Raw genomic sequence first — 23,426 nt, 5'->3', positions numbered from 1 at the left:
TTAGTGCAGAGGACTTTGATCCTGGGGAACTGGGTTCAATTTCCACTGCAGCTTCTTGTGACTCTGGGCACATTTAACCCTCCATTGCCCCAGATACAAATAAGTACCTATATATGCTATGTAAACCACTTTGAATGTAGTTGCAAAAAACACAGAAAGGTATATCAAGTCCCATTCCCAAATTGCACATGCAAATTGGGCATGCGACCAAATGTATAGAATTAGGAGGACAGTGTATTTTTTTTAATTGCTATGATTTTGTTATTAATGCAATTAATGCAATTCTTCCCTTGTCCCTCAGTGAAGGCAGTGTTACTGAAACAACTGGAGGAAAAGTTCATAGTCTTGCCCCAGGATTGGTGGCATGGAATGTTGCTGTTGGGTTTCTGACAGGTACTTATGACCTCACTTGGCCACTGTTTGGAAAACAGGATACTGGGCTAGATGGGACCGTTGGATGTACTATCCTCTCGCACCGAGGATATGTCTCCAAGTGCTTACCGGGAGGGAAAGTTTAGGACAGGTGTTGTAGTTGGTGATTCGATCATTAGGATTATAGATAGCTGGGTGGCTGGTGGACTTGAGGATCACCTGGTGACTTGCCTGCCTGGTGCGGAGGTGGCGGACCTCACGCGTCACCTAGATAGGATTTTAGATAGTGCTGGGGAGGATCCAGCTGTCTTGGTACATGTGGATACCAGTGGCATTGGAAAATGTGGGAGAGAGGTTCTGGAAGCCAAATTTAGGCTCTTAGGTAGAAAGCTCAAATCCAGATCCTCCAGGGTAGCATTTTCTGAAATGCTACCTGTTCCACGCACAGGACCCAAGAGACAGGCAGAGCTCCGGAGTCTCAATGCGTGGATGAGATGATGGTGCAGAGAGGAGGGTTTTAGATTTGTTAGGAACTGGGCAATATTCTGGGGAAGGGGGAGCCTTTCTGAGAAGTTCCGAGAGAAGAGGACATTTCTCTGGTAAGTGAACGCTATTTTGCTTTGTGCTTTGGGAACTTAAAGATTGGGGTTTATGTTTCAACATTTTTTATTGATGACAAGTAAAAAAAAACCAAAACAGATCCACCTCGGCACAATGACATCAGTGCAATATCACAACCAACAAAGTAACATCAAGCAAAATACAGCACTGCCGGCAGTCATCAAACTTAATATTTCCCCCCCCCCCTTCCCCTGTGCTTTATCTGGTCCATCATATAAGTACTGACAAAGCAAAGAACAAACAAGCCCCCCCCCCCCGACTAACAACCCCCCTTTAATTCCCCCTCACCCTCCCCTCCGACCCATATCCCCAAGAAACTTCCCCCTATGCTCCCCCCAACATTATCCTACCTAGCTCCCACAGTTACCTGACACACAAGCCACATTCACCCCCCCCCCCCCCACCTACTTAACACTGTCCAAGTCATCCAAGCCCCCCAAACCCTGAAAGGAAGAAGAAAAAAAAATTCTCAAACCCTCGACTATAACTCATTAACCACCAAACTCCTCCCCTTGGGGGACAGGACCGACAGGCATGGACCCCAGAGCTTCAAAAACCGCACCCTCCGCTTGGCTGACCCTCTAGCCTCCCGAGCCTCCCACACCATCAACTGATGTAACATGTTCCTCCAATGCCAATAGGCTGGGGGACAATCCGACTCCCAGCATTGCAAGATACACTTCTGCACTAGTAAAAACACCATACGAGCCCACACCCCAGTCTGCAACTGTCTTCCCCCCCCCCCCCCCCCCCCCTCAGCACTGAACTATCAAACTCTCTTCCCCCCCCCCCCCCCCTTCGGCACTGAACTATCAGTGCTGAACAGCACCCGCGGGTTATTATTTATTTGACAACGAAGTAAATGCGACACATGTCGAACCACCTGCTCCCAAAATAGTTGAACTTTCTCAAAACCCCAAAATGCATGATAAAACGTGTTGTCAAACAAACGGCATTTGGGGCAAACTGCGGATGCCACCCCCCCCCCCCAGCCCGGGCTAACTGTGCCTGAGAAAAATAGGCTCTATGTATAACTATAAAATAACATTCACGATAGCCCGCGTTACCCGTAATCCTCGGAATACTCTGGATGGAGGCCACCACATCCCAAGTACTAAGTGTCTGACCCATATCCTGTTCCCAACAGTCCTGAACTGCTTCCAAATGCCTGGGCTTAGCTAAATCCCACAACGCCTTGTGTATACCCGAAACAGACGTCGAGTGCCGCACGATACTATCAAAGAACTCCCAAACTCTCGTCCCCGTACGTAGACATAACGAGGCCAACCCAAGGGATCCCACATAATGCTTGAGTTGACAATATTTTTTTTGTTTTTTTTTGTTACATTTGTACCCCGCGCTTTCCCACTCATGGCAGGCTCAATGCGGCTTACATGGGGCAAAGGAGGGTTAAGTGACTTGCCCAGAGTCACAAGGAGCTGCCTGTGCCTGAAGTGGGAATCGAACTCAGTTCCCCAGGACCAAAGTCCACCACCCTAACCACTAGGCCACTCCAATATGCAAAATTATCCCCCCAACTAACCCCCTCCTGACCCTTCAACTCTACCAACAACTTTAACTGCCCCTCCAAATCCAACACATTATCCAAACCAATGAGCCCCAATTTCTCCCAGCCGACAAAAGTGTTATTATCCAAACCAGGCAAAAAGGAGGTGTTCCCCCACAACGATAACAGTTCCGTGCAACGGGGATCACCTCCCAACCTCTTCACCAAAAAAGCCCAAGCTTCTTTTAATGGTTTCAACAGTAAAGACGTACATATCCCCGCCGGTATCAGAGACTGTCGCACTTGCAACAAAGTGATCAGATTATACGGTGCAAATAACTCCTGTTCCATCTGCAAGTGGGTAAATTTATTCTTGGAAAACAACCAGTCCCAAACATTACGTAACAGACAGGCCCGATTATAAATCTTGAGATCAGGTAAGCCCATTCCCCCCTGAGCCCAAGAGCCCAGTAAAAATTGGTTTTGCAGTTTGGGTTTCTTTCTTGCCCAACAAAACTTACTAATTAAGCAAGTGTAACTTCTTAACTCCCTACTCAGCAAGCATAATGGCAAAGTCTGCAAAAGGTACAGCCACCTCGGCAATATTACCATACGTACCAAACTAATGCGACCTATAAGAGGGAGCAGCAAGGATTGCCACCTTTCTAACTGCGACTCCATATTCTGTAACATCCTTCGAACATTAAGATCATAAAGGTCCGAGGACTGCGGCGTAAGCAGAACACCCAGATATATAAATGATCCATGCGCCCACCTCAGAGTAAAGGCACCCTCCCATTGCGTCTCTTTTCCCTAGTACTAGACCTCCAGATTCAATCTCAGTCCAGCAAAATCCCTATATTCCTTCAAATTCTCCAAAAGGGCCTCCAAAGAAGCACGTGGTTCTGTCAAAACAACTAACAGATCGTCTGCAAATGCAGCCACCTTGAACCTTTCCACCCCTATCGAAACCCCCTGGATATCCACATTGGCATAAACATCCCGAATGAGTGGATCTAGAGATAAAATGAATAAAAGCGGTGACAAGGGACATCCCTGACGGGTGCCCCTAGCAATGACAAACTCCTTAGAGAACTGATCATTCACCATTACACGCGCTCTTGGATTTGTGTACAGGGTCTTAATCACCTCCAACCTCCCCCCCCCCCCCCCCCCATGCCATAGGCCTCCATCGTACTGTACAGAAAATCCCAATCCACCCTGTCAAATGCCTTCTCGGCATTGAAACTAATCAACAAGGCCAGCCTCTTAGCCGCAGCCACCACCTCAAGAGCAGCTAAAATTTTCCTGATATTCTTACTCACTGAGCGCCCCTTAACGAAGCTGACCTGCGCCTCATGAATCACTGAGGGCAATACCCTACCCAAACGCTTTGCCAGGATTTTGGAGGCTGACTTGGACATAGTTGCAGTCACAGAGACATGGCTCAATGGTTCCCACGAATGGGATGTAAACATACCAGGCTATAATCTTTTTAGGAAGGATAGAGAGGGACGTATAGGTGGAGGAGTAGCTCTGTATGTGAGAAATGATATCGCAGCGACTGAAATGACAGGGAACTGGGGAAAGGAAGAAGCGATATGGATCACCTTAAAAAGAGAGGATAGAACCTTGGTCCACGTGGGTGTTGTCTATAGACCCCCGACACAATTGGAAGAACTTGATAAAGATCTGATCGCTGATATTCAAAAGTTGGGGAAGAAAAGAGAGGTGCTGTTGTTGGGAGATTTTAATCTGCCGGATGTAGATTGGAAGGTTCCGTCTGCAAAATCGGAAAGAAGTAGAGAGATTGTGGATGCTTTCCAAAGTGCTCTGCTCAGACAAATGGTGAACGAACCCACGAGGGAGGGAGCCACGTTGGATCTGGTGCTCACGAATGGGGATAGTGTGTCAAATGTCCAAGTGGCTGCACACCTGGGAAACAGTGACCATCAAACGGTTTGTTTTGATGTAACAGCTCATGTGGATGGCGGCCACTCTAAACTCAAAGTCCTGGATTTCAAGCGAGCTGACTTTAACAAAATGGGAGAATACCTGAGGAAGGAGCTGATGGGCTGGGAGGACATACGAGAAATGGAAGGACAGTGGTCCAGGCTAAAAGAAGTAATAAACAGGGCCACAGACCTTTATGTAAGGAGAGTAAATAAAAGCAAGAGAAAAAGGAAACCGATATGGTTCTCAAAGCAAGTGGCTGAGAAAATAAAGATTAAAGAGTTAGCGTTCCAGAAATATAGAAAATCTCAAGAGGAGGAACATGGGGAGGAATACCGGATGAAACTGAAAGAAGCCAAGAGAGAGGTACATCTGGCGAAGGCGCAAGCGGAAGAACAAATGGCTAGAAATGTAAGGAGGGGAGACAAAAACTTCTTCAGGTATATTAGTGAAAGGAGAAAGACCATAAAGGGAATTGTGAGACTAAAAGATACAACAAAACGCTATGTAGAAAATGATGAAGAAAAAGCCAATTTGCTAAATAGATACTTTTGTTCTGTTTTCACTGAAGAAAACCCTGGGGAAGGACCGAGAGGGACTAGCAAAAGTACACCTGAGAATGAGGTGGATAGAGCACCGTTCACAGAAGAGAGTGTGTATCAACAACTTGGAAAGCTAAAGGTGGACAAAGCCATGGGGCCGGACGGGATCCACCCCAGAATACTGAGGGAGCTCAGAGAGGTTCTGGCGGGTCCTCTTAAAGACTTGTTTAATAAATCCTTGGAGACGGGAGAGGTTCCGAGGGATTGGAGAATGGCAGAGGTGGTCCCTCTTCACAGAAGTGGGGATAGGGAAGAAGCTGGAAACTACAGGCCAGTAAGCCTCACTTCGGTTATTGGAAAAGTAATGGAAGCCATGCTGAAGGAAAGGATAGTGAATTTCCTGGAAGCCAATAAGTTGCAAGATCCGAGACAACATGGTTTCACCAAAGGGAAATCGTGCCAAACGAATCTCATTGAATTCTTTGACTGGGTGACAGGAGAATTAAATCAAGGACGTGCTATGGACGTCATCTACTTAGATTTCAGCAAGGCTTTCGACACGGTTCCCCACAGGAGGCTCTTAAATAAACTAGATGGCCTGAAGATAGGACCCGAATTGGTGAACTGGATTAGGAACTGGTTGACGGACAGACGCCAGAGGGTGGTGGTGAATGGAGTTCGCTCGGAGGAGGGAAAGGTGAGTAGTGGAGTGCCTCAGGGATCGGTGCTGGGGCCGATTCTGTTCAATATATTTGTGAGTGACATTGCCGAAGGGTTACAAGGTAAAGTTTGCCTTTTTGCGGATGACACCAAGATTTCCAACAGAGTGGACACCCCGGAGGGTGTGGAAAACATGAAAAAAGATCTGAAGAAGCTAGAAGAATGGTCTAACGTTTGGCAATTAAAATTCAATGCGAAGAAATGCAAAGTGATGCACTTAGGGAGTAGAAATCCAAGGGAGACGTATGTGTTAGGCGGGGAGAGTCTGATAGGCACGGACGGGGAGAGGGATCTTGGGGTGATAGTATATGAAGACCTGAAGGCGACGAAACAGTGCGACAAGGCGGTGGCAGTAGCTAGAAGATTGCTAGGCTGTATAGAGAGAGGAGTGACCAGCAGAAGAAAGGAGGTTTTAATGCCCCTGTATAAGGCGTTGGTGAGGCCCCACCTGGAGTATTGTGTTCAGTTTTGGAGGCCGTATCTTGCGAAGGATGTTAAAAAAAATGGAAGCGGTGCAAAGAAAAGCTACGAGGATGGTATGGGATTTACGTTCCAAGACGTATGAAGAGAGGCTTGCTGACCTGAACATGTACACCCTGGAGGAAAGGAGGAACAGGGGTGATATGATACAGACGTTCAAATATTTGAAAGGTATTAATCCGCAAACGAATCTTTTCCGGAGATGGGAAGGCGGTAGAACGAGAGGACATGAAATGAGATTGAAGGGGGGCAGACTCAAGAAAGATGTCAGGAAGTATTTTTTCACGGAGAGGGTGGTGGATGCTTGGAATGCCCTCCCGCGGGAGGTGGTGGAGATGAAAACGGTAACGGAATTCAAACATGCGTGTGATAAACATAAAGGAATCTTGTGCAGAGAAAGGGATCCTCAGGAGCTTAGCCTAGAATGGGTGGCAGAGCTGGTGGTTGGGAGGCGGAGCTAGTGTGGGCAGACATATACGGTCTGTGCTGGGGCTGGTGGTTGGGAGGGGGGACTAGTGCTGGGCAGACTTATACGGTCTGTGCCAGAGCCGGTGGTGAGTGGCAGGGATAGTGCTGGGCAGACTTATACGGTCTGTGCCAGAGCCGGTGGTGGGTGGCAGGGATAGTGCTGGGCAGACTTATACAGTCTGTGCCAGAGCTGGTGGTTGGGAGGCGGGGTTGGTGGTTGGGAGGCGGGGATAGGGCTGGCCAGACTTATACGGTCTGTGCACTGAAGAGGACAGTACAAATAAAAAAAAGTAGCACATATGAATTTATCTTCTTGGGCAGACTGGATGGACCGTGCAGGTCTTTTTCTGCCGTCATCTACTATGTTACTATGATTTTTGCAAACATCTTTACCTCATGATTAAGAAGTGAGATTGGTCTGTAGGACACTGGCACAACGTAGGATCCCCACCCGGTTTAGCCAATACTATAATTTGGGCCAGATTTAAATGCTCGGGTAACTTTCCTTCCGCCAGCCACGTATTAAACACAGCGACCAAGGACAATATCTCCACCTAGGATCTTATAAAACTCTGCCCGAAGGCCATCCGGTCCTGGAGCCTTACCCAAGACACTCCCCTGAATCGCCCAATATACCTCATCAGTATGTATTGGTGCATTCAGACGCTCTCACTCTTCCGTCGATATGCAGGGCAAATCTCTCCCCTCTATATAAAGTCGCCCCGGCAGCACTTCCCCCGCCGACGGTGTATACAGGTCACGATAAAAATCCCCAAACACCTCGCAAATATCCCTACCAGATTAAAGATTGGGGTTTAAAGAAGGAATTGTAGGTTAGTGTTAGGCAAAATAAAAATATAAAAAGCAATTTTATCAACTAATCTCCATAGGCTTCTCCACTTAGTTTTAAAAACTTTGTATCACAGCATTAACAGAATCTAGCAGGCACAGCAGGATCTAGTTTATATCAGGCGTGGATGCTGTTCAAAAACACAATCCTGGAAGCCCAGGCCAAATATATTCAGCGTATTAAAAAAGGAGGACGGAAGACCAAACGACAGCCGTTGTGGTTAAAAAGTGAGGTGAAGGAAGCTATTAGAGCTAAAAGAAAATCCTTCAGAAAATAGAAAAAGGAACCAACTGAAAATAATAAGAAACAGCATAAGGAATGTCAAGTCAAATGCAAAGCGCTGATAAGGAAGGCTAAGAGGGACTTCGAAAAAAAGATTGCGTTGGAGGCCAAAACACATAGTAAAACTTTTTTTTACGTATATTAAAAGCAGGAAACCGGCAAAAGAATCGGTTTGACCGATAGATGACTGAAGAGTAAAGGGCGATCAGGGAAGACAAAGCCGTAAAGGAGAGATTAAATTAATTCTTTGCTTCGGTCTTCACCGAGGATTATTTGGGTGGGATACCATTGCCAGAAATGGTATTCGTTGCTGACGAGTTGGAGAAACTTAATGAATTCTCTGTAAACCTGGAGGATGTAATGGGGCAGTTCTACAAACTGAAGAGTAGCAAATCTCCTGGACCGGATGGTATTCATCCCAGAGTACTGATAGGACTGAAAAATGAGCTTGCGGAGCTATTGTTAGTAATATGTAATTTATCCTTAAAATCGAGCGTGGTACCGGAAGATTGGAGGGTGGCCAATGTAACGCCGATTTTTTAAAAAGGTTCCAGAGGAGATCCGGGAAATTATAGACCGATGAGTCTGACATCGGTGCCGGGCAAAATGGTAGAGACTATTATTAAGAACAAAATTACAGAGCATATTCAAAAGCATGGATTAATGAGACAAAGTCAACATGGATTTAGTGAAGGGAAATCTTGCCTCACCAATCTACTACTTTTCTTTGAAGGGGTGAAAAAACATGTGGATAAAGGTGAGCCGGTTGATATTGTACCTCATGAAAGACTCCAGAGGAAATTGGAGAGTCATTGGATAGGAGGGTAGTATTCTATTGTGGATTAAAAACTGGTTAAAAGATAAACAGAGAGTAGGGTTAAATAGTCAGTATTCTCAACGGAGAAGGGTAGTTAGTGGGGTTCCCCAGGGGTCTGTGCTGGGACTGCTTCATTTTAACATATTTATAAATGACCTAGAGATGGGAGTAACTAGTGAGGTAATTACATTTGCTGATGACACAAAGTTATTCAAAGTTGTTAAATCGCGGGAATATTGTGAAAAATTACAAGAGGACCTTACGAGACTGGGAGAGTGGGCGTTTAAATGGCAGATAACGTTTAATGTGAGGAAGTGCAAAGTGATGCATGTGGGAAAGAGGAACCCGAATTATAGCTACGTCATTCAAGGTTCCACGTTAGGAATCACGGACTAAGAAAGGGATCTAGATGTCGTCGTCGATGATACGTTGAAACCTTCTGCTCAGTGTGCTGCTGCAGCTAAGAAAGCAAATAGAATGTTAGGTATTATTAGAAAAGGAATGGAAAACAAAATTGAGGATGCCTTTGTATCGCTCCATGGTGTGTCCGCACCTCGAATATTGTGTTCAATTCTGGTCGCCGCATCTCAAAAAAGATATAGTGGAATTAGAAAAGGTGCAGAGAAAGGTGACGAAAATGATAAAGGGGATGGGACGAGTTCCCTATCAGGAAAAGCTAAAGCGGCTAGGGCTTTTCAGCTTGGAGAAAAGGCGGCTGAGGGGGGAGATATGATAGAGGTCTATAAAATAATGAGTGGAGTTGAACGGGTAGATGTGAAACATCTGTTTGCGCTTTCCAAAAATACTAGGACTAGGTGGCATGCGATGAAGCTACAAAGTAGTAAATTTAAAACGAATCGGAGAAAATGTTTCTTCACTCAACGTGTAATTAAACTCTGGAATTTGTTGCCAGAGAATGTGGTAAAGGCAGTTAGCTTAGCAGGGTTTAAAAAAGGTTTGGTCTTTTTCCTAAAGGAAAAGTCCATAGACCATTATTAAATGGACTTGGGGAAAATCCACTATTTCTGGGATAAGCAGTATAAAATGTTTTGTACTTTTTTGGGATCTTGCCAGGTATTTGTGACCTTGATTGGCCACTGTTGGAAACAGGATACTGGGCTTGATGAACCTTTGGTCTTTTCCAGTATGGCAGTACTTATGTATTTATGGTCTGACCTATTGTGGCTATTCTTATGTAACAACTAGGAAAAAAGGCCTGTTTCTGACACAAATGAAACGGGCGCTAGCAAGGTTTTCCTTGGAGTATGTGTGTTTTACAGTGTGTGTGTGTGAGAATGTGTGCGTGACAGAGAGAGAGTGAATGTGTGAGTGTGTGTGACAGAGAGAGTGAGACTGTGTGCAAGAGTGTGTGTGTGTGAGAATGAGAGTGTGTGCCAGGGGCCCCCTCCCTCTCAGTTTCAGGGTCCACCCGCCCCCCCCTCCAAGTTCCAGGGTCCGCCCTCCACCCCCCCACCCAGTGCCAGGGTCGTGTGACCCCCCCCCTTCCATCCCAGTTTCTGGGTCCGCCTGGCCTCCCTCCCACCCACCAAGTTCCATGGTCGTTGCCCCCCCTCCCTCCCTCCCAGTTCCAGAGTAGTTGCCCCCTCTCTTCCCCCCCCAGCCACCCACCTGCAACGTTGTGAAGCTGACTCCGTGGCTTCATTGAAGTGAAGGGTTCGTAAGGTTCGTCAGGTTCGTTGCTCTGTAACCGTCTCTCTCGGCCCCGCCCTCACGCCTCTGATTGGTCCGCCGCCCTCAACGTCAAAACGTGATGACGTCGAGGGCGGCGGACCTATCAGAGGTGCGAGGGCGGGGCAGAGAGAGATGTTTACAGAGCGACGAACCTAACGATCCTTACGAACCCTTCACTTCAGTGAAGCCACGGAGTCAGCTTTAGAACGTTGAAGGTGCCTTTTATTATAGTAGAGATGTCGCTGTTAGGTTGTTCTGACATTGGGTCACTTTTCTAGAAGATTTAATTTTAATATAGGCTTTTTCCTTCCCATATATATATCATTGAATTATTTAATTTTTGCATCCATTTTTGCTGAAAATTTTGCATAAAAATTCAGGATGGGTAAGTGATTACAAGTACTGCATTTCTCTAATGCTTAGCCTTGCATACAAGTATTCCTTTTAAATGATACCCATTTGGGATGTAATACTTTTATAATAATCTGGATAGTACCACTTTTCTTTTTGCTATTTACTGGAGAAGCTTTCTACTGGCATTCTAATATGCTTTTTAAAAATAGTACATGTTCATGAGAGCACGTATGGATGGATGTTTAATCCATTTCTGTATCTGTCTACAGTGTTTGCAGGCATTGGAATTCTTACATGCCAACCAGGTCATTCACAGAGACATTAAGAGTGACAATGTGCTTCTGGGCATGGATGGATCTGTTAAGCTAAGTATGCAAAGAGTCCTTTACTTATTATTGTCTTCCTGATGCGATCTATGGGGATAATTGTATAAGCTTTTCTTTTCAAATAAAACAGTTTACGCAGACATATGTGCTTAAAATATCGTCCGGTATATATATGCTTCTGAAACATATTATGCTTTTTTTTTTTAATGAGTTATACATGTAGGTGTTCCTGGGGCAGAGTTGTGAGATATGCAGATGCATTTTAAAATATGCTTGGGTCTAGGCAGAATTAAGTGGATGATTTGTGCTTGTCTCAAAGCAAGTGTAAATCTCTGCTTACTTTCTTGGTGGTAGTGGAGCCAAAGGTTGCTGGGGAACTGAGGAACTGAGTTCGATTCCCACTTCAGGCACAGGCAGCTCCTTGTGACTCTGGGCAAGTCACTTAACCCTCCATTGCCCCGTGTAAGCCACATTGAGCCTGCCATGAGTGGGAAAGCGCGGGGTACAAATGTAACAAAAAAAAAATTATATAAAAGCACATAAATATGTTCCTTTATAAAATAGGAATAACACATGTATCTATCTAGCCTAAGTGCTCTGTTATAAAATTATCCATCATGTGTACACTATGGGGGAGACTTCCTGACTAACATGAAGGAAAGTCAGTTCTTTCATTGACCGTTGGATGAATAATCAATTTTTCAGTCTCAGAACTGTGGTTAAAGTGACTGAATAGTAGGTGGTTGCTATATATAGTGACAAATAGTGACTCAACGCTGTAGGTTGCTATATGTACTGCCAACTAATGGTGGAGAAGCACAACAATACCTTGTGCAGTGAGGTAGAGGCACCTTATTGTTACTCTGTAAAATCCATCCTTTGAAACATAGAAACTGAGAAAAATGGAGGCAGATAAAGACCATATGGTCTGTCTAGTCCTCTCATCCATGCCATCTACTCTCACCCACTTGTTTGCAAATGAAAACTGCATGAAAAGTATATGTTAAGGTACGAGTTCAAAATGACCGCCGAGTAGGTTGGACACATTTGTGTTGCTCCTGTGGAACTCCTTCAAGTGGCTTAGGTGATATTTGTTACACCGAAGTCCTACCTTACAATGCCGAAGAGAAGGGGGAAAGCCGCAGCTGTTGCCACCCAGCGACTTGGAACCCCGGCTCGAGGCACTATTGATTCGTTCATACAGCGGGCTCAGACCGCCAGTACGCTGATGGGCGGCTCACTGCTGTCTCCCGTTGCAGTTGAAGGCATTCGAGAGACGCTTGAGCTGGAAGTCTCGCTGAGCCCTGACGCTCGAACACCTCCTCCTCCTCCAATGCTTAACCCCGGAAAGGGAAGTAGCAGTAGGGACGCTGGGGGCGAGTGAAGAACTTGAAAGAGCTGGGTTGACCACGCTGATCGGAACATCGTCCGAGGAGAGAATTAACTCAAGCGGAGCTGGAAACGCTTTGCAACAACAACCAACGGAGGTAGGAGCCTTCTCATTTGCTTTATCACATACTAAACCTCCCGAAGTAACTCTTGAATCCCTTTGGACTCTTATAATGGATTTGGACAAAGCTTTAATACCCCAAATACAGAAGGTTAAACAAGATGTTGAAAAGGTGGAAGATAAAGTTAAACAATTAAATTTACAGGTTGAACAACAAGCGAAAGATATTCAACAACTACATGAAGTTCAGAACGTGGTTTTAAAAGATTTAACTAACCTAAGACGAAAGGCAGAGATAATGGAAAATTTCTCTGGGAGTAATAATCTTCGGTTTGTTAATTTTCCTTATTTGAATACTTACAAGCTCATTTTCAAAGCACTTAGCCTCCCAAAGTTCCATAGAAACCTATGGAACTTAGCCTCCCAAAGTGCTTTGAAAATATGCCTCTAGGGCTCCTAAAGAGATGTTAAAGTTATACTTTAAGGAGATTCTTCAAATAAAGGAGGAGGATATACCTCCTTTGGCACAAGTGTTTTATATTCCACCTAAGAATTTACAATTATTATTATTATTTATTGCATTTGTATCCCACATTCCCCCACCTATTTGCAGGCTCAATGTGGCTTACATAGGTTTGATAATATTATCATATCAGGATATCAGATACAGTTAGTAATGTGTAGCGATTAGGAAGGGAGGAGAGAAGAAGGAGAGAGTGAAGTGACTTATTGAGGTTATGGGTTCTCATTGTAGGCCTTGTTGAAGAAGAATGTCTGCAGAGATTTTCAAAAGATAGTTGCTTTGTTGATTGCTTTCGAGTCTGTAGGCAATGCATTCCATAGCTGCGTGCTCATGTAAGAGAAGGTGGTGGCATGCATCAGTTTGTATTTAAGTCCTTTGCAGCTAGGGTAGTGCAGGTTGAGAAATTTGTGGGATGATCTTGTGGCGTTTCAGGTCCACGAGGTTTAGCATGTAGATTGGGGCGTCTGCATGAAAGATTTTGTGTACAATCGTGCAGATCTTGAATGCAGTGCGTTCCTTAAGTGGGAACCAGTGAAGTTTCTCTCTTAGAGGTTTTGCGCTTTCATATTTAGTTTTTCCAAATATGAGTCTGGTGGCCGTGTTCTGGGCAGTTTGGAGATTTTTGATTGTCTGTTCTTTGCAACCGGCGTATAGTGCATTGCAGTAGTCCAGATGACTTATTATCATTGACTGTACCAGGGTACGGAAGATGTATCTCGGGAAGAAAGGTTTTACTCTTTTAAGTTTCCACATGGTGTAGAACATCTTTTTTGTCGTGTTTTTCACGTGGGTATCAAGAGTGAGGTTTCGATCAATGGTGACTCCAAGAATTTTCAAGTTTTGTGAGACCTGAAGGGAACAGTATGGTGTGATTATGGTGTTGAAGTTTTTTGTGTTATGTTGTGAGGTGAGTACAAGACATTGTGTTTTTTCTGCGTTAAGTTTTAGTTGGAATTAGAGACTCAACCTTTGGATGTATCTGCTCTGTTAGAGCTGTCAGATACTGAACATGTAATACCTGCTACTTTGGTGGTTACGGTGGTTTTGTCACCAGATAAAACTTGGATATTAAGACTATTCTATAAAAATTCTGCAAAAGTTTTTAAGGGTTTAAAGATCAACATCTTTCCGGATGTATCAAGGGAAACACAGCTGCACCGGAAAAAATGCTTACAGAAGAAACAGGAAGTGCTTAATTTGGGAGCAACTTTTTTTCTTGAAATTTCCCTGCAAGTGTTTAGTCTCCTACCATTCCGAAAAGTTTGCGTTTTTTGACCCTGCTCAACTTGAGACTTTTATAACATCTAAAAGGATAGCTGGAACAGGTTCTCCAGCTAGTAATAATGTTTGATAATATATAATGACGGTCAATATGCGTCCATTCGCTCTTTTAATATGTTAATTGCTTATTTAGTTGCTTCAACTTTGTTGTATTTTTGAACTCCCCCAATGTGGACTTATATTGGTTTGAGGAATGTTTATGATGATAATAGATTTTCCTGAATTATTGTAATCTTCAATTTCCAATTTTTTCTTAAAACAAGTTTGTATGCTTGTAAAATTGAAACCTAATAAATAAAAATTAAAAAAAAAAGTATATATTAAGGGAGGTAATTTTATAAAGATTTTTTCACATGTAAAGCCTGTTTTATACACAGAAAATGGCTTTTATAGAATTGCATAATTCCATACATGTATAAAAAAATATACACTACAAAAAATGTGTGCACGACTTACGGTTCAGAGGCATGGCGGCGGGATGTGTGTAAGGAAAGCTCTGCTGACCCCTGTATTCCTGGTGTTTGTGAACCAATCCGAGAAATCAGCAGCATTTGTCTTACTTGTCAACTGTAATTGTGTGGTGACTCGTTTGCAATGTCGAAACAACTTCAAAGCAGCGGCACGCCCACAATGAAAGAACTTTACACCGCGAAGGTCTCCAAGCGCCTGAGCGACTCAAGCATTAAGAGTACAGAGGCCGTGTCTAAGGAGCCTTCCACCGAAGAAAGAGATGTACTGCAGCTCCTAAGCTGCCTCCAAGGTGGGACGAGATGCTTAAGAAATTAGAACAGCAAAGGAAGATATCATCTCGCCAGTGGCAGAGAAGATAGAGAAGTCGATGGCTGCTTTTTGTGGCTGTGTGGATGCTGTGGAACACAGGTTAGAAGAACTGGTGGAAGACTGGGCTGGTGATAACAAAGAGAGAGAGGACCTGCACTGTCAGCGGGAGCAGGTGGAGGAGAAAGTAGAGGATCAGGAAAATAAAAGCAGGAGGGCCAACTTAGAAATTTTGGGATCAAGGAGGGAGTGGAAGGACCCTGTAGAATATGTGAGAAAGTTTCTGTGCATTACTTTCCCTGAGGCCCCCCTCTGATTCTCAGTATGAAATTGATCATTCTTATCAGGAGTTGTGCCCTTGTCCATACCCTACGGGGCACCCCTGTGCACTAGTGGTGAAGCTCCTCTGGTACAGGGGGACAGCACATGTGCTCAAGTTGGCTTGTCAAACTAAGGTCTTTAATTACAACTACATAGAAGTGCAAGTGTATCGAGATCTCAGTGTGAAGACCATGTATTGGAGAAAAGAGCTCCAAAGTTACAGACAGCAATTGTTAGATTGTGGTTACTGAGCAAGTTTTTGATTCCCAGAAAAATTGGTAGTATATCTAGATGGGCGGAGAGAAGTTTTGGCCATGCTGAGGGATGGTGAAGGCTTTTTGCATCTGTGAGGAACCCCTGAGTGTCAGGGAAGAAGGGATCTGGGAGAGGAGCAAGATGGGTAGGTTTCATATCCGGGATTCCAACTACAAGTCCCAGGATCCTAGGGGCTGGGAAGCCACGCCCCCACAGAGGCATAAGTTTCCCAAGAGCAGGAGAAGGGAGGAGGACTACAGTTCCCAAGAACCCCTGCAAAGCCCTGGGGGCAAAAAAAGGGAGCAGCAAGGGAACTACAAGTCCCAGGATCCCGAGGGAGAGGAGGGGGATTGGCTGAGGAGGAATAATCAGGAGGGAGAGGACCAGCTGGGGACAATAAAGGGAGAGGAGCCCATGGAATGGGAGGCAGAGCAAGGGTTTTGAGAGGAGACCCAAACCCGGAGATGGCTGGGGAAGTGAGTCCATGGAGATCGCTGCTTTAGCTCAGGTACAGGGGAGGAAGTTAAAAGGCTTCATAACCAACCTTCTTCAAGGCTGGGGAAAGCTTGGAGGAAAAGTTAAGCAGCTGTTCCATGTAATGGAGAAAGAGGTACCGGGCTGTAAAGCAGTGAGTGATTTCAGCTGTGTCCAGAAGTCGTGCCGTGCTGGAGAGGCAGTGAGTGATTTAACTGTGTGCAAGAACCCGGCCATCAGGGAAACAGGGAGTGATTTAAACTGTGTCCAGGAACTCTGTCATGCTGGGAAACAGGGAGTGATTTAAAGTGTATCCAGAAACTCTGCCATGCTGGAGAAGCAGTGAGGGATTTAAACTGTGTCCAGAGGAGACCACGTGAGGACATGAGCTGAGTAGCAACGTGTTGCTGAAGCTCCTGAGACTCCCCGCCCGGAATTGAATTAAAGTGCAGCAACTTAACGAAATTTTGGCGCAGACCCTACAATTAAGACTGCCCTAGTTTATGGACAGATATTTGCGGAAAACGGCTGGAACAATGACGCAGAGATCCGGGAAAAAAGAGAAAATTAAACTGAGCGACACGGAATCCAAAATGGCGGACGAAACAGACAAATCTCCTGGAGAGTTCTCGGAGGCGCAACTTATACAACTTACCAAAGCGGTGACAAATGCGTGGGAGCCGAAGTGGGCAACGATGGAAGAAAAGCTAGAAAACCTAGCCACGCGAATGGATGGCATAGGGACGAGAGTGGGAGACCTGGAGGCACGCATGTCGGCTCTGGAGGACGAAGGGAGAGGCTATGGCCCGGACATAGCGGCTTTAACGCAACAACTGAAAGGCTATCGTGAAAAGCTAGAAGATCTTGAAAACCGCTCGCGCCGGAACAATATACGGGTGGTAGGACTTTCTGAAAACATCCCAGACCGGAACCTTACGCCCTGGCTTGAAAACTGGCTAAGTAAGGAACTGGCGATCTCAGACGCAACAGGCCCGCTGGTAATAGAAAGAGCACACCAAGTAGGCCGCAAGTACGAAGGCAAGACACGGCCGAGGGTGGTAATGGCCAAGATATTCAATTACCGCCATAAAATGGAAATTATGCAAGGATTTAGAGCACGCAGAGACACCTTAGCTCACGAAGGGCAGAAAGTGTTAATATTTCAAGACTTTTCAGCTGAAGTACAGCTACAGAGGAAAAAATTCCACCCACTTTGCTCAGAGTTAGCTCAGAAAGAGGTGAAGTTTACATTGCAATTTCCAGCTACCCTGCGAATCTTAATACAAGGACAGTGGCACATGTTTAAAGAAGTGGCAGAAGCAAGAACAGCGGTGCTGGAAGCGGGCCTGATTGACAGAAAGTAAAAGGGAAGGCTGTGAACAGGGTAATTATAAAGGAAGCTGTTTATCTCACAAGGGTCAGTCAAGGAAGGGCGGGGGTCCCATGTGCTCGAGGTCTCACTACTTGATCCTCTGGGGTGCCAGAGGATGGAGGAAGGGTATAATCGGGTTGGGGAAAGAGAGATAGGGGGGGAGGGAAGGGGGGAGGGGGAAGAATTAAAGACGTCAAAGACAAGGGGCATTGTCACCTGAATTATGGGACACATCAGGAACAAGAGAGAAATTTAATAAATACACAACCAAAGTTCGTTGACACTAGACGGATGGGAATAAGACCTAGAGGGGGGAAGATGACCAAGTTATGGGAATTAGAATTGGCGATAGAAGAGATGAGAGGTAGATGCCTGTTAGAATAACAACATGGAATGTTGGGGGGGTTAACTCCCCAATAAAAAGAGCAAAAATATTGAAAGCCCTGAAGAGGTACAAATCAGATATAGCGTGCTTACAAGAGACACATTTATCAGACACAGAACATGATAAGTTGAAAAAGCAGTGGGTGGGAGAAGTCTATTCTGTTCCAGCAAGAGGGAAGAAAGGAGGGATAGCAGTCCTCTTCCGTAAAGGGCTAGCTTATAAAACGACGAAAGTAGCCACCGGGGAAGAGGGAAGATATATTATAGTGAAGGTATGGATGCCAGGGTTAGAGATCATTCTAGTAGTCCTATATGGCCCTAATGTCTACACTCCAGAGTTCTTCAGATCCCTAGTGGGTAAATGCAATGTTAATGGTAAACAAAGGTTGGTGGTAGTAGGGGATTTCAATCTGGTACATGATTCCAAACTGGACTGTTCGAATAATTGCTCGCCCCACTACCAAGGGAAAAGGGCCAGAGAAATGACACTATTTGCTAGAGAATTAAATCTAATAGACACCTGGAGAGCATTGCACCCGACAGAACGTGAATATACACACAGATCAAGGGCCCATGGAACACAGTCCAGGTTGGACTACATACTAATCGACAGAGCAATGTTTCCACAGGTCATAGCAACTGATATAGGCCCAGAGGCAGTGTCAGACCATTCGCCGGTGTGGATGGACCTGGAACTGCAGGGGGACATAGAGAAAGGAAGAGGTTGGAGATTCCCAGCGTATTTATTCGCAGACCCCAAATTTTCAAAATATCTTACCCATAAATGGGCAGAATATAGCAAATATAACGATGGGCATGCCCGGGAACAACCTGTTTTGTTCTGGTCGGCCTCTAAAGCAGTCCTGAGAGGGGACATAATTGCGTTTTGCAGTAAGCGTAACAAATGTAGAGCGGCTGGGATATTGCTGTTAGAATCAAGATTAAAAAGAGCGCAAAAGATGTGTGCGCACAGACCGACGAAAATTAATCAAGAGAATTTAAAAGCAGTGCAGATAGCCCTTAATACCTTATTACATGAACTAGAATTGAGATCAGCATTATTTTATAAACATAAATTACATAGATATGGGAACCGGGCGGGACGCCTGCTTGCAAGAGTAATAAAAAACTGGGGAGGGCCCAGAACAGTGGCCACGCTTAGAGACGGAAATGGCGGGTTGACTAATGATCACCACCAAATAGAAAAAATTTTTACCACATATTTTGCCACGCTATACAAAAATCAGGGGGGGGCCTCGGGGGAAGCACTAACTGCATATCTCCAAGAGACGCAGTTACCGCAACTGCATAATAACCACTTAGACCGGTTAAATGCGCCAGTGACAATGGGAGAACTGCAAAAAGTAGTGAAAGCACTGAAATTGCGGTCAGCCCCCGGCCCAGATGGGTTCTCTGGGGAATATTATAGGTTGTTACCCCCCGGGGCCCTAGTAAACCTACTTAACTACTTTGAGGAGGTGGTGGAAGAGGGTAGATTGCCATTATATGCTAATTCAGCCCTCATAACGTTAATCCCGAAAGCAGGCAAGTCCCCAGAAAGACCAGGATCATATAGACCAATATCTCTCCTGAATGTGGAAATAAAATTATTATCTAAGATACTGGCAGAGAGATTGGCACAATGTCTGCCTGATTTGATAGGGGCAGAACAGGTCGGATTCATAAAGAAAAGGAGAGCAGTCCATAACGTTCGGAAATTAATGCTTGCTATGGCGATGTGCAGACAAAAAAACATACCTATGTGGGTATTAAGCCTAGATGCAGAAAAGGCGTTCGATTTAGTACACTGGGATTACCTCTTCCAGGTGTTGAAGGCAGTAGGAATATCTGGATGGTTTTTAAGGGCAGTGAATACACTGTATAAAGAACCTAAAGCCAGTGTAATTGTTAATGGAAGACGAGGAAGAGAGTTTTCAATACAAAAAGGCACCAGGCAGGGCTGCCCGCTGTCACCCCTATTATTTGTGTTGGCAGTGGAACCCCTGCTAGAAAATTTAAGGCGGGCGCAAGAGGTGAAGGGGGTGAGGGTGGAAGATTGCCATCTGAAGGTGTTCGCATATGCGGATGACCTGTTACTGACCATAACAGACCCCAACAACTCTCTAGTGGGGGTACTGGACAGGGTGGAGAGATTTGGAGGATTTTCAGGGTTTAAGTTAAATTACACCAAGTCCTATATTCTCCCAATGACAGAATCAGACCTGGAACAGCACAGGGGCCCCCAAAAACTGACTTGGACTACAGGACCGATTAAATACTTGGGAATTTGGCTCCCAGCAGACCTAACCACCATGTATAAAGAAAATATCACACGATTGTTGAAGGAAACTGCTGAGAGATTAAATATGTGGAAGGCATTACCTGTGGCGCTATTAGGACGAATAGCCTTATACAATATGTGCATTGTACCAAAGTGGTTGTACGTATTCCAAACAGCACCTTTATATTTGACAAGGAAGGATGAGAGGAAGCTAAATAGACTTTTGCAGTTATTCTTATGGCAAGGCAAGAAGGCGAGGCTCTCGATGACAACTCTGACAACCCCAGTGGAATATGGTGGGTTGGGCCTCTTAAGTGTGAGATACTTGACAGTGGCATGTGGAATGCGCCACATCAATGACTGGTTTCGGGGGACCGAGGATTTTTCTAACACCAAATTAGAACTCCAGCTGATGCCAGAATTGCACTTTACAAATTATCTACATGCAGGGGGGGGGACAGACTCCAGACATTTTGAAATATTCAAAGATAATGCCAGTGGCAAGAGCGACTTGGTCCTGGATATGTCGTCTCCACAAATTTTCAGCAAAAATAACACCTTTGCAGACCATCTGCGGGAATGCACAGTTTGCACCTGGGATATTGTACCCAGCATTTCAGAAATGGAGGCGTAAAGGAATAATATATCTGCAACATGTACTGGGCCGAGAAGGCAAGATCAAATCATTTGTGGAATTACAAACTGAGTTTGACCTTCCCGATACAGATAACTTTCATTATACAGTGGGGGAAATAAGTATTTGATCCCTTGCTGATTTTGTAAGTTTGCCCACTGACAAAGACATGAGCAGCCCATAATTGAAGGGTAGGTTATTGGTAACAGTGAGAGATAGCACATCACAAATTAAATCCGGAAAATCACATTGTGGAAAGTATATGAATTTATTTGCATTCTGCAGAGGGAAATAAGTATTTGATCCCCCACCAACCAGTAAGAGATCTGGCCCCTACAGACCAGGTAGATGCTCCAAATCAACTCGTTACCTGCATGACAGACAGCTGTCGGCAATGGTCACCTGTATGAAAGACACCTGTCCACAGACTCAGTGAATCAGTCAGACTCTAACCTCTACAAAATGGCCAAGAGCAAGGAGCTGTCTAAGGATGTCAGGGACAAGATCATACACCTGCACAAGGCTGGAATGGGCTACAAAACCATCAGTAAGACGCTGGGCGAGAAGGAGACAACTGTTGGTGCCATAGTAAGAAAATGGAAGAAGTACAAAATGACTGTCAATCGACAAAGATCTGGGGCTCCACGCAAAATCTCACCTCGTGGGGTATCCTTGATCATGAGGAAGGTTAGAAATCAGCCTACAACTACAAGGGGGGAACTTGTCAATGATCTCAGATGAGACAAAAATTGAGCTCTTTGGCATGAACTCAACTCGCCGTGTTTGGAGGAAGAGAAATGCTGCCTATGACCCAAAGAACACCGTCCCCACTGTCAAGCATGGAGGTGGAAATGTTATGTTTTGGGGGTGTTTCTCTGCTAAGGGCACAGGACTACTTCACCGCATCAATGGGAGAATGGATGGGGCCATGTACCGTACAATTCTGAGTGACAACCTCCTTCCCTCCGCCAGGGCCTTAAAAATGGGTCGTGGCTGGGTCTTCCAGCACGACAATGACCCAAAACATACAGCCAAGGCAACAAAGGAGTGGCTCAGGAAGAAGCACATTAGGGTCATGGAGTGGCCTAGCCAGTCACCAGACCTTAATCCCATTGAAAACTTATGGAGGGAGCTGAAGCTGCGAGTTGCCAAGCGACAGCCCAGAACTCTTAATGATTTAGAGATGATCTGCAAAGAGGAGTGGACCAAAATTCCTCCTGACATGTGTGCAAACCTCATCATCAACTACAGAAGACGTCTGACCGCTGTGCTTGCCAACAAGGGTTTTGCCACCAAGTATTAGGTCTTGTTTGCCAGAGGGATTAAATACTTATTTCCCTCTGCAGAATGCAAATAAATTCATATACTTTCCACAATGTGATTTTCCGGATTTAATTTGTGATGTGCTATCTCTCACTGTTACCAATAACCTACCCTTCAATTATGGGCTGCTCATGTCTTTGTCAGTGGGCAAACTTACAAAATCAGCAAGGGATCAAATACTTATTTCCCCCACTGTATGCAACTTAAGCACTACATTACATCCTTGGGATGGGAACCGTTGGCAGAGGATGTGCAAGAGGAATTGTCATCAGCATTTTCCCTAACAGCCCAGCAAGAGGTTCCACTCACGTACCACCATAGACATATAAGAGACACGAGAGAGGAGCCTGACTTTAACAGACTAACAGCACAATGGAACAGTGAGCTCCATATTAATATTTCAACCGCATAATTCAAATCTCATATCTTAACTATCAGACGTGTCAGTGCGGCAGCGAGACATTGGGAAGTGCAGTACAAGTTTGCAATGCGAATTTATGTGGCCCCCAGAAGAGCTTTTCACATGGGTATGTCCTCTTGGGGCGAATGCCCCAAATGTGGAGAAACTGGAGCAACATTGGGCCACATGTTTTGGACATGCACGGCTGTGGGGAACTTTTGGAAATCTATGTTGTCTGCTGTGTCCAAGATTTGGAATACAAAATGGTTCTTTGACGCTGGGCTATTGTTTGGAAGCCCCAGATTGTTGAGGCCTAGTCCTAAAGGTTTTACGAAGTTTGTGGCCAGGGCAACCATCATCTCCAAACAAGTTATATTGACAGAATGGATTTCGCATAAGGCACCTGAGCTGCAACAATGGCGGACCCGTATGTTACTGTTGATGCGACTAGAACGTGCTGGACTGTTTGACTTGGAATCGAAAGAAGGGAGGGAGTTTCAACAATGCTGGGGTCCTTTTTGGATGACGCTAACACCTAGAGCACGAAGCCATCTGTTGAATATATAAATGTAGAGACATGTGTATGAACAAGACTAGTTTGAGAGAGGATGAGTCCCAAGGGAGAAGAACCCCGGGGGGGGGGGGGGGGGAGGGGGTAAAGATATCATAAAATGTTTGATGGCATTATGTTGTGTTGTTTAATACCACAGTTTGTATTTCTTGAAGACGCTCATCAATAAAAATGATTTAAACATAAACTGTGTCCAGAAACTGTGCCAGGTTGGGAGAACAGTGAGTGATTTCAACTCTGTCCAGAAACTCTGCCAGGCTGGGAAGGCAGTGAGTGACTTAAACTGTGTCTGAGAACTGTGGTCCACGGGGGAACAAGGGCTGGCATGTAGTATGACCAAAGACTGTGTATGGAAGAGGAAATGTCTTGTCCTTGCTGATGGAATAAAAGCGATTT

The 23,426-nt window shown here is 45.0% G+C and overlaps 1 protein-coding gene across 1 annotated transcript in view; it reads left to right on the top strand.

Annotated features, from left to right (window-relative positions):
• The window catches only part of PAK2 (p21 (RAC1) activated kinase 2), a 745,824-nt gene that overhangs the window by 450,907 nt on the left and 271,491 nt on the right, over positions 1-23,426 (top strand). Inside the window, 1 exon segment of the mRNA XM_030216851.1 lies at positions 10,928-11,027. Within this exon segment, the coding sequence (XP_030072711.1) occupies positions 10,928-11,027 (100 nt within the window).

This window comes from Microcaecilia unicolor, chromosome 10 (assembly GCF_901765095.1).
Source record: "Microcaecilia unicolor chromosome 10, aMicUni1.1, whole genome shotgun sequence".
Classification (NCBI taxonomy): domain Eukaryota; kingdom Metazoa; phylum Chordata; class Amphibia; order Gymnophiona; family Siphonopidae; genus Microcaecilia; species Microcaecilia unicolor.
This window is presented reverse-complemented; position numbering and strand designations above follow the sequence as displayed.